This window comes from Megalopta genalis, chromosome 2, assembly GCF_051020955.1.
Source record: "Megalopta genalis isolate 19385.01 chromosome 2, iyMegGena1_principal, whole genome shotgun sequence".
Taxonomy (NCBI): domain Eukaryota; kingdom Metazoa; phylum Arthropoda; class Insecta; order Hymenoptera; family Halictidae; genus Megalopta; species Megalopta genalis.
This window is the reverse complement of record NC_135014.1, coordinates 26,233,654-26,246,643: the sequence shown is the minus strand read 5'-3', so window position 1 is coordinate 26,246,643 and position 12,990 is coordinate 26,233,654. Positions and strand designations below refer to the sequence as shown.

The 12,990-nt window shown below is 29.7% G+C and overlaps 1 protein-coding gene across 1 annotated transcript; it reads left to right on the top strand.

Annotated features, from left to right (window-relative positions):
- Nucleotides 1-5,571: 5,571 nt before the first annotated feature.
- On the top strand, nt 5,572-12,984 carry Herc4 (HECT and RLD domain containing E3 ubiquitin ligase 4). Its single transcript, XM_076518889.1, has 19 exons — nt 5,572-5,785; nt 6,284-6,366; nt 7,615-7,810; nt 7,889-7,999; nt 8,076-8,204; nt 8,285-8,560; nt 8,632-8,783; nt 8,900-9,016; nt 9,090-9,356; nt 9,494-9,621; nt 9,725-9,893; nt 9,973-10,272; nt 10,354-10,536; nt 10,624-10,701; nt 10,768-10,953; nt 11,152-11,462; nt 11,545-11,694; nt 11,772-12,111; nt 12,191-12,984. Exons 2-19 carry the CDS (start codon nt 6,364-6,366, stop codon nt 12,341-12,343), a joined length of 3,249 nt encoding a protein of 1,082 aa, XP_076375004.1. The 5' UTR covers nt 5,572-5,785; nt 6,284-6,363; the 3' UTR covers nt 12,344-12,984.
- Nucleotides 12,985-12,990: the final 6 nt, after the last annotated feature.

Below are 12,990 nucleotides of genomic sequence, written 5' to 3'. Positions count from 1 at the left end.
GCGTTCGGCGAAAATACCGGGTGTGCGGAAGGAAGCAACGGTTCCGTTAACACGGCCTACGTTTTCGAACGTATATTAGGCACGATTATGTCGAATATTGTCAACAGAACTCCAATAAAACAGACATCTCAACATATCGTTTGTACCCCGCTTCTGAATTTCCGGAAACCGTTACGAGGGGAGCGTCGATGCGAATTCATTTGAAAATCTTTCAAAAATTCTCCCATAGGGGGCACGACCAGTTAATACAATTATGTACTGGCCAGCGAATGCCTGTGCATACACGTTTTTCGATAATTCGTTGTTGGGGGAATCGAATGCTCGTTAATGTTGAAATTAGAGAAAACACTGTTCAAGCGTGCACTGATTTATGAGATTTTAGCGTAAATGTTTATCCCATAGATGCGATTGTCAAAGAATTCAATAATATTAGTCCTGTACAGTTTTGAACGTAAAAGTACATTATTATTTTATTCAACCATTCTGAATTATTCTACAAAGACTACGAATAATATAAACATTCTTCTTAACATCAAACGATATATGTGTTTATAAATATCTTATCACTACACGTTATTTGTGATAACTACATACAGTTCGGTAAATATATATTACTCAAAACAATGTTTATGAAATTAGTATCGCTAATTTCAACGTAACATATATCGATTAAATATTAAAAACAAATTGAATATTACCGAGTTTTTATTATGCATTATTGTTATTAGTATCACTGAACGTAAAGTAAAACAATAGAGTTACCGTATTTGTATTACTTATCATGGATATAATTGTATATAGGTTTATTTTCTCCAAGTGCTTATCAACTTAAAACACAAAATAAAAATTAATTATAAAAATATACATACCGATTTCCGCATTGTGGCTGCTTAGTTTCTCTTGCTAAACAGTAAAACTATCCGTCTGAAACGAAAATTACATGCAACTAGTAAAACTTATTTATTATTATTTAAGTACTATAATTACAGACATTACTAAATCAAAATGATAAAGCTGCCTTTCAAATATGCCAATTATATTATTTTAACGTTCATTCGAATGTATAATGACTATAACCAGATGAATTTTTAATATGAATATTGCATGTTTCAAATGAATATTGCACTCATAATTTTTATCGAAAGAGTAATAATCAGGGTAATGTAAATATACATATACAAACGGTTCGACAACAGATGGAAATAAAAGTGTACGGAATGATTCTACCCTTATATTAATTTTTGTCTATATCGTCATTTTAACGACCATCCCCCTAGAAGACTTTACCACCTGTTGCCGAATATTCTGTATATGGATTTCGTCTTGTGATAAAATGAATCTTTACTTTGTTTTGGATTATTAATTATTATTATTATTATTATTATTATTAAAGTTTTATATAACAATTATATTTTTATTAAGAATACATTTTTTTTAAACACTAAATATTCATTGGAACTTGGGTAGGTGTAGGTGGTATGTGAGAATAACCGTTGGTCATATATGAAACACTGTCGATTGTTGCACAACTTCGCATAATTGTTTATCGAATCAACCAACTGTCCTGAATGATTGATACTACTTTTGTACTTCAAGAGAAAAGCTATCCTTGTTTTCTTGTCCGTGTGTTTGTAATTCGTAAACCGAAAATCTCAAGTAAAAAACATTCATATAAACTTCTGGGAAAATATTTTTATGGGAAAAAGATGAAAATCAAATTTCTCCCTTTTCAGAAATTTTTATTAATTTTCATATCAATAACAGCTTTTTCTTGTTGGAAATCAAATTCCAACGAACAGCAACATTACGTAAAATGTACGAAGCTAATTAATTTCGTTATAAACAATTTTTAGAGGGAATAACGATTACTGAAAGAATATGGTAAGCGTCAGGAAGTTGGCGGCAACTATGGGAAAAATTACTCAAACAGAAAAATTGAGAAGAGAAAAGACTAACAAATGACTGTTACATAAAAATACAAGGACGATGAAGAAGTGTATGCGTGAAACAAGACAAGAATTGAAAACTGGCAAAATACTAAAAAAAGCACAAATTAAAGCAATGACAAAAGAGATACAAAATAGAATAAACAAGATGAAGATATCGGTAATGAATATAAAAGTGATGTAAATAGAATAGTGCAAAACGTGAAAAAATGTTAACTAGGAAGCAGATCTTATAATTAACTTTGATATCTAAGAGGGTAGTAGATTTACGGAAGTCGTCAAAATGACGGGTCACTAATTTATGTACTACAATAACACTCGTTAAAAATCGGAATAAATATCCTATTGTTACTTATAAACTAATATTAAACAGCTGCTTTTAGTGTTCCGCAAATCTAGCGTTAATAGGAAAGACAAGATCAATATCAAGAAACTTATAATGTTTAAATCTTTACACTGAAGACTCTTTTTCTTAGGAAGTACATACACACTATGAATTACTAGCAGCAATTGACATATTTTAGAAATCAGAAATGTTAACTTATTAGTAATTTTAATAATAATAAAACATTGAACGTTGGAATTTAATGTATACTTTTTATTAATTTTATTTCCTAAAACATTATTGTGTGTTCGTTCAATTACAAATTCGATTGGCTCTTCATTTGAATTCCATTTTGACCACAATGCACAAGACTATTATTTCATTTCCAAGATTTATATCGCAAATTAAACTGCGATTAGAATTATCAGAAACAAAATCGTTCTTTAATCTACAATATATCTTGAGTAGAATTATCTAATCTATGGTATACGAAAAAATTCACCGCAGAAAGACGCGTCAGTTCCGCAGAGTATGATGTTAATTAACATCGATTTATTAATTATTACTTTTTATTTTCAAAAGTGACACATATACATTGAAAAACTGTTTGCACGTCTCCATATTGAAAGAAGAGACAGGTTATAATGTAAATCCGCGTGACCGACATCCGCTGACAGAAAGGAGTGCCTGCACACGGGATCTGGCATTCCCATTTATCTAGGACCTCTGCGTCCGTTGAACCGTCGGTATCTCCTAATTTTTGTCAACTACGGTAAAAATGCTGTCTATCTGTCCAACTTTATGCAAGATACGAAGATAGAATACATCTATTAATAAAGTTTCCATTTTCTACTATCAGTGTCCGAAGTCTAAAATATTTGTTGTTGGTCACATATTAAACTCTGTCAATTAATTCAAGAATTCAAACTGTTTTCAATTCAACCGTAATAACAAATCCGCGTGAAAAGAAGAGAAATATAAAAAAAAATGTACATATACGAGATGTCGTACGTTAGAAATCTTCCCGTACTCGAAAGAATGTGATAAAAAAGGATTCGTGGCACGAAATGTCTTTCAAGGTTATTCATTGACGCTTAGTACACAGTTTCGACGGTAAATCATGTTCGGTCGTTAAGCTTAATTTGACACAATGATTGATGAAATAAACACCAGTCGATTTATTAACGAATACACGTTAATTTGTCTATTAAATTCTATTGGCTGCTACGTGTGGGCGTTGTTATAACTAATCGCTGAGCGTAACTAAAAATGCGTAGAATTAACAGAAATACAAACGTATATCCTGTCTTCAGCTCAATTTACTTTAAGGGAACACTGTTACTAAAATCTTCAAGTTCTTGGTATTTCCTATTATACTTAGATCGTAACACTGCTTAAATTAACACATTATAAAACGTTCAATTGCTTATGCAAACTTTTGCGACGTTTGTTTTTCATAGAACATATCCGGCTGTAGTATAAAAAAGATTGAATACGAAAGAACATCACTCCTGATGAATGAAGTTACAATCATGATAGCATGAATATAATTTATGACATGAAGGTATTAAATATGAGGGAAGATATATATATATATATATATATTTATGTACATATATTAAAAATGTGTTAACTTGATTTATTATTTAATCATTTTTATGTGGGTTAGTAAACGAAAGGTTAGATTTACAAAAAAAAAAGCAAACATAAATAACGTCATGAAAGGGTGTAATGTTATTAAGACAAGTGATATTTCTATATTGGTTATAAAAATAATCTGTTTTAGAATCTGTAAAATATTTTAGAAGATACCATTTTAGTACTAAGCAACAATTCATTCTGTGGGACTTACATTATCGTGTTTATAAGATACGTATCCTACAACACATGTGCCACACATTCACGGTAGACTGGTGGCACTTGCACTATAACCGCGGCAAAAAACCACAGGAAATTGTATGTTCCACACCCAAAAATCCCGTCACGTTCAGACAATACTGACACCTCACTAATAATATGGCTGCCGCCTGTCCGTTTGTTCAATTCTCATGTAAGTAGGGGTAAATCATAAACTATGCGCCTAAGATAGATAACATAATTGTACATCAGATAAAACACGAATAAAAAGTATTATACTTTTCTAAAGTTTTCAAGCATCATTTACTGTAACGTTACCATTTATTTACATTTTTACTTTTACAAAGAACTCGCAATTGCCAATAGTTGTTCACTTCTCTCCTGTTTCGCAACATTCAATATTTAAAATAGAATCCCCATCTATGTCATAATTTTCTATGTATGATATTAGCGCGATATCCAAACGTGCACAAACTGCGTATAATGTTACATTCGTGTTTTTAACAGTGTAAACATGACATTCAAAGTATATGAAAAATGTACAAAAATGTGTAGGACACGTGAGAATAAAGCAACAATTATGTTAAATATTAGTACATGAAAACAACATGTACGTTAAAGAACTTAATATAAAACAAAAAATAATATTTTATATTGCCTTATTGTATAAAATTTATTTGCTTTCAAATTTTGTCCACTTAGAGTTCAAAATTCGGGTAAATAGAATATTGAATACAACTACATACACGTGACAGATAAAACATCTCATGTATGTTGACACTGCCATCTTCATTACCCAGGGCAAAACTGCAAGAGACATATAATCTGATTCGTTGGCATTGTACCTCGACCAATAGCAAAAATACATGCACCTTGCAACCAATCAGGTCTTTATTATATCGCATGATTTCTTTCAGTTCTACAGTAGGTCACGGTCTTAGAAAATACATATATTTATAGATCAATATATTTCGTGTTATGTATTGTTGAATCAATTGTAATATAATGTCTCTTCGCTACAAAAACGAATTTAAAACTTTTTCCTATCTATACTTACATCAATTCAGATTTATTATATTAAATAAATCCAAACTGATTTCATTTGTTAAGATATTGTGTTTAGATCATTATAATTGAGAATTGACAAAATTATGTTGTTATTACTACATTTAACTTTTATTATTTATTTCACACATAGGGTGATCAGATTAACCCGTAACTTCCTTATGAGTAAAACTCAAGATCTGACAACACTGTACGCGAGCAATGGTAGTCTTTACAGTACATTTAAAAAATTACTTGTTAAAGCCAATGTTTTAATTCGATTTAACTCTATACAAGTGACACATATTAAAACACAATTAAAATCACGCGGGTGATAATACGAATGATTCCGTTAGGTGTCTCTACATAAACTTTAACTGCTAACAAGGCCGTTAAACCAAATCGCTAGCTCACAGTGTTGTCAGATTTGTATTTTTTGCCCATAAGTGGATTGCATATTAATCTGATCACCCTATAGTAGTGACTGTATTCTTAATAACGAGAAGTTATATTTCTTCTAACAAATAGATCGTACTATGTTAAAAACAGGTTTCTATTCATTCTAGTATTTACACTCAAACACATTTCAATAAAAATCATAACTTTGAGAAATGTAAGTAACAGGTAAAAACGAAATTAGTTGTTACGTATATTTGCGTACAAAATAAAAATATTTTTCCATTAATAAATGAAATTCGCTATGCTTCACTTCTTAGTTCGTACTTTCGTTGTCAGTCTGTTATGTCTTCATAAAAAACGGTCATGTTCCAAGCTATTTAAATTCTCTTTGTTTTTCTTAACCTAATCCGTTGAAATTTTGTTTATGACAGTCTAAACAGGTACAATGATAATTTATCGCAATGTCATCATTACTTTCAGATAATGTTTCTGAATCTTGTTAAAAATAGTAAAAAAGATTATTTCTTCCAGTACGTGTTTAATCTCACATTAATTTATTTTATATGAACAGATATATCTTTTTTAAAACACTTATAGAAATGTTAATATCAAAAAATAATGTTCTTTTCTTAATTAGTATTGTATTTAATACTGTTTTTCGTAACAAATATTGAATTGTGTATCAAATTATTACAAAGAACGTTATTTTTAGGACATTCCACGTGTTTTTCATAAATAGCATGCCCTATCCACACATGTGATGCTTTTATTTTGAGAGAAACAGAAAAAAATATGGTTAGTTACTAATATATATTTTCATACAAAAATCGTCCCAAAATACACATTACTTTGCTATAGAACTGAGAAAGTATGTATATTATTATATGTATATTATTAATCTAAAATGTAAAACTAAGCTTGGATCATATTTTCTGGAATTAATTTACCTTCTATTGTAATGCTAATATACAATGTATAACAGACTAGACATTGAAGACATACAGCATGAGTTAAGTATTTTTTTAATTAAGTATTCATGTTTTTTTATTATGTATTCAATGCAGTTGTAAATAATTCCTAATTTTTTTTTCAAATTTATGTGAACTTAAGACTGTATCAATAACATTGAAGCAGCTATTTTTTTTAACAATGTGGACTTTAAAAAATCTTTTTTATTTAACTTAAAAACCTATACTCGGCAATATTAGATATTATACTGCTAAAGAAACATTCAATTTGCTAATTAATATTTTGAATGGATTTTGCAGAACAATACATGTATGCAACAGGAGTTATTTATGGCTTAAACGAATGATTTAAACACTGAACTGCTACTTACTCATTATTAATTTATTTGATCGTGATGTTATTTAGAATGAAATTGTAAATAGAAATTAGTTATATATGTTTGATACGATAGTGTTCTCATCCATTTTCTGTGGTTCACTGAGTTGTGCATGAAATAAGTATGTAGTGTACACTTGTTTTGTAACAGTTATGTTCTACTTTGTTACTTCTACTATGCTTATTTTGTAAACAATTATGTTCTACTTTTTTTGTAAAAAACTATGTTCTACTTGTTTATTTATACAAATTATTACAAAATGATATACATACAAAAGGTAATATATTTGTCTTAATTAAAAATATCATACAATATCGTACAATAATCTTGATCAATCTATGAGTTTTATTGGCTATACAGAATACTATCCAGAACAGTTTAAAACTTATCAAAAATAGCTTATTAAGATAATTTGTTTATTATTTTTACACAGTAGTAAACAAATAAATAGTAGATTTGTATAATAGTTGTATTCTACTACTATACAAAACATAATATTTACATTATAAGAAAAGTAGATGAATAAATTTCAAAATGAATTTGCAAAACAGAATTGTATATGATACATGGTTTGATGGGTTTAAAATTTAAATAGTTCTTGTATTATTATGACTGTGTAATTTTTTCAATACAGCATAATGATATAATTCTAACAAATAAATGGATATTATCTTGCATTTATATTGTTATTTGTATAGGAAACTGGGGCAAAAAAACGATGTTTGGCTCATGAGCCTTTTATAGCAGTGGAAAGATCATTTAAAAAATTGACCACAGATATGTTTTGCTGGGGAAGCACTATATATGGGGAATTGGGCTTGGGAGGTATAGAAGATGAAAACATTTTAACACCTCGAGAAGTTGACTTTGTAAAAGCTGCAGAAATTGAACAAAGTAAGAGCTTAATCAAGAACTAAGATATATTTAAATGTATTTACAAACATCACACATTTTAATATAATTTTCATGTAGTTGCATGTGGTGAGAATTTTACAGTAGTGATTACCCAAGATGGACGAATATATTCATGTGGTAATAATGATTATGGTCAACTTGGTCATAGGAAAGGAATGAGAAGATTACGTAAGTACTAGAAAATAAATAATATAATAATAAATAATAATTTTATACATCATCGCAAAAATTGTTCTATGTTTAGAATTGATCGATGCCCCTGGTTTAGAGGCATTAGTATTTAAGAAGGTAACTTGTGGAGCACATCATGCTCTAGCAGTAAATGAATGGGGCCAGTTATTCAGTTGGGGCTTTAATGCAGATGGTCAATTAGGTATTAACAAAATTATTGAATATTTCTTTAGAAAGTTTCTAAATAGCTATAACACAGCATTTATTGTAATTTAAATTCAGGTTTGAATTCTAAAACTGTTATGGAATGTATACCACGTATGGTAAAAGCTCTGAGTTTAAGTGTAATTGTGCAAGTAGCTTGTGGTATGAAACACACACTTGCATTGACAAATAATGGCGAATTATACAGTTGGGGTTCTAATAATGAAGGTCAACTTGGATTAGATTCTAATGTTAAGAATGAAATAAAACCTCAACTTATTAATGGTTTAGATGGCATTCCTATTGCTCATATTGCTTGTGGAGGATATCACAGTATAGCTATATCTAAATCAGGTAATACATATAATGAATGCAAATGGAGATAATTGTGTGTACTTACTAGATGTGTATAAATCTTTTTGTAGGTGCTGTATTTGGATGGGGTAAAAATACATTTGGTCAATTGGGTTTAAATGACACGCAAGGTAGGAATGTTCCATGTCAGTTAGAAACATTACGAAATACAAAGGTGTGTTATGCAGCTTGCGGTGAAGAGTTTTCTATATTTTTAACAATTGTAAGTACTTCAGTTATTATTATTAAATTGTATAAATACCGTAAATAAGACATATTTAAGAACACGAAAAATGTAAAAGATAATCCTAAGATATTCTATGCATAAATGTATTTCAGGATGGGGGAGTATTCACTTGTGGTGCAGGAATGTATGGTCAGTTGGGACATGGTAACAATTCGAATGAAATTTTACCACGTCAAGTTATGGAGCTTATGGGTAGCGTAGTTACACAGGTATTGATAATATTGAAGAGAAAAGGTTCAAATATTTTATATGTATCATTCACACTAGATATTTCATTTAAAGGTTTCATGTGGAAAACGGCATACATTGGCATTAGTACCATCACAAGGTAGAGTTTATGTATGGGGATTAGGAGGAGCAGGACAATTAGGTAATCGTGTCGCACGTAGTGCAACTACACCACAAGTGTTAGAGGGGCCATGGTCTGCTCCAAATGGTTCCATGAGAATGGATCTAGACAAAGAAATAAATTCCTATAAAATTGATTGCATTGTTAAACATATTTCTACTGGCGGCGATCATTGTTTTGCAATAGTTGTTTCACAAAAGGTTAGTGTACGATTTTATGGAGTTTTAATAGGATGTCAATTCTTGACATAATAATTCTTAAAAAGTTTATACTATTGTGTGAAATTAAAGTATTAGTAATACTGTAATTTATATGCTATATATTGAAACTTATGCAGGATAATGTACAGCCGGATGATTGTAGAAAATTAGAATCATCTTACAAAATTCTTGAAATAACTGAAGATCAATTGTTAGCATGTCAACGAATTCCACCGAGCTCATCTGTTGATCATGAACTTATGACGTGAGTAGAAAAGTTAGTACCTAAGATTGCTTGAAGCATCTGGAGTACTATTAGTTTCTTAGAATTATTTGAATAACGACCAGAAGTGATGAAAAAATTATAGGTATTTGGAAACCGTATTCAAAAGTCAAGCCTGTGTGAATGGATCGTTTTTGCTTAACAATGATAGTCACTACGCGTGTTCTATTAATCAACATGGACTTAATCTTAACGAAGCAAGTAGATCATTTGGGATCATTAGAGAATTGGATAACACCACGATTCAAGAACTGGTATATTAGAAACTCAGTTTTACGAGATTTATGTACTTAGAAAATCTAATTTACAACAGATTATTTATTCTCTCTTCAGATATTTACTTGCATATCAGACAGCTTGATTCCTTCCTTTGTTAGTTCATCATCCAAACTACATTGTCCGGAGTCTTTAAGAATCTACTTAATATTACCTTTGTATCATGGTTTTGTAAATCCCCTTAATTGTAATTTATTGCATAAATCATTCTGCAAAGCTGTTTTAGCGTTAAAGCCAGAGATTCTTACAATAATAAGTCTGTGGTGGACCAAAGCGCCGTCATATTATTTTGAGAGATTGGTCAGAATACATAAATCCGTTGTCTTACATTACGTGAAACAGTCTACTCCAAATAAGGTAATTTACTTTGCTAGTTTCAAAATATGCATCACGATTTATGCATTTCTATGATGTTATATTACTTCTATTTGTTTATAGGGTGTATTGTGGGACTCCACGTTTCAACTTATATTAGATTTGTTAGGTTTATTAAATTATTTAAACAATCAGGGTGAAGATGGTAACATAGTGCCTTATTCTACATTTCATTTGCCAGAATTAATAGATTTTATAGACATTAAAAGCGACTACATAAAATGGATTTCAGAAGAGCAATCTTCTGTATGTTATACCCACAGTATAATTTAAATTTTATCCATTTACAACTAACAATATCATGAAAATTGATAGAATTTTTCTTAATCTCAGAAGGTGTTTTGTCACTATCCTTTTCTCCTTGATGCTCAAGCCAAGACTATATTACTTGAAACAGACCAGGCTATTCAGGTATAGTCTGTATTAACTTCCTTTTCAACTTTTTTCAATAATTTAAGTGGTTATTCTTTATATTAGATGGAGTCGGCAATAACGGAAGCTACTACACGAGCAGCAATGAATAGATTTTTCAACCCATTTGCTGTAGATGCAATTGCTCATATGCAATATGTGATATTAAATGTTTCACGTGAAAAAATAGTTGGGGACACTTTGACCGAATTGTCTCAATATGACTCCAATGACCTAAAGAAACCTCTTCGCGTGAGTATTATGATCGTTAGATAGTATATCTTTCTGTAAAATGTAAGTTCCTTGGCATAATTTATTAGAAGTAGAGGTAAATAGGAATATATTAGATTTAATTTTAAGTAAATTATCATCTTAAGTAATAGGTTATAATATTTATATATTATTGAAGTTACAGTATTATTAGATTGAATACAATTGTAATATTGATAGGTGAAATTTCATGGTGAGGAAGCAGAGGACCAAGGTGGTGTTAGGAAAGAATTTTTTATGCTTTTGTTGAAAGAAATTTTAGATCCTAAATATGGCATGTTCAAGCAATACGATGAAACCAGAGTGATTTGGTTCAGCGAAGATTCATTTGAGGATGAAAACATGTACTTTTTAATTGGTATTCTTTGTGGACTGGTTATTTACAATTTCATTATTATTGATCTGCCGTTTCCGCTAGCCTTGTATAAAAAATTATTGCACGAACCAGTTGCATTAATCGATATAAAAGAAATGTCTCCGACCCTCTATCGGTACGATATAGTTATAGATAAAAATTTGTTTTCTTAAAATCAATTATTACAATGTGTAATAAAATCATAAATTTTATTTTAGGAGCATGCAAAGTATTCTAGATTATGACAAGTTAGATTTTGAAGAAGTTTTTTGCTTGAACTTTGAAGTGGTTAGAGAGGCGTTTGGTGAAAAAAAGATATATGAACTTATACCAGACGGTAGTAAAGTTCCTGTTACATTTAAAAATAAGTATGTTCATATTTTTTTACGTATTTTATTTCGTCTTTCCTGATTTCAATTTTGATAATATTATTGTTTTTGCGTAGAAATCAGTTCGTTGAGTTATATGTGGATTACATACTAAATAAGTCAGTAGAAGCTCACTTTCGGGCATTTTACAAAGGGTTTCATAAAGTTTGTGGTGGTCGAGTATTAGAAATATTTCATAGTCATGAATTGAAGGCTGTAGTAGTAGGGAATGAAGATTATGATTGGGAAGAACTGGAAAAGAATACTACATATAAAGAAGGCTATAGCAAAAGTGATCCTACAATAGTACTGTTCTGGCAAGTATTTCGTGAATTGCCATTAGAAGAAAAGAAAAAATTTTTACTATTTTTAACTGGAAGTGATAGAATTCCTATACAAGGCATGAAGGCAATCTCGGTAAACAATTCAACTTATACATCAGATAATTTTATTATATGTTTCAATAATTTTTTAATAAGATAATCATTTATTGCAGATTATAATTCAACCAATTAACGATGAACGTATGTTACCAGTTGCTCATACGTGTTTTAATTTACTTGATCTTCCACGCTACCAGACCAAGGAGAGACTACGATACAAATTACAACAAGCCATACAACAAACCCACGGGTTTTCTTTAGTGTGAAATTTCTATTATATTTTATTTGTAGAACGCGTGCATAATACTGGACATTTACATGATAAATATCAAGTCGATTTATATTATTGGCATTTTATTTTCCTAAGTTTTATTGAACTTATTATATTACCTACTGATTAAGCCATCAAGTGAAATATTGATTTATATTTCAAACAATAAGATGGCATAAAGTTATTTATTATTTTTTTTTATGAAAATATACATTTGAAATGTCAAATTCTACTCGAAAACGAGAGTATTATGCACGACGCAGTTATTTAAATGCAGAACTATTTAAATATCTAGAAAATCTATTAACAATTTATTTTGATAACTTAGGCTTTATATTAATGTAATCATACATTTGACATCGATAACAAGATTTTAGTACCTAAAACATAATCAAAGATAATTTTATGTGAAATATAAATAACAAGTTATTTTGTGCTAACAGAATGTTACATAAAATATAAAAGTTATATAAAATTCAAAGTCTTGTTCATCAATAGACAAATTACGAGCAAATGATAATTATGATTTTCTGTACATGTTGAACATTCTAGAAACATTAGAGAAGGATCTATACATTGTTAGTACCTAAATCCATTTTGTACAATTATTCATAAAGTAAATTAATAATGAAGTAAGTTAAC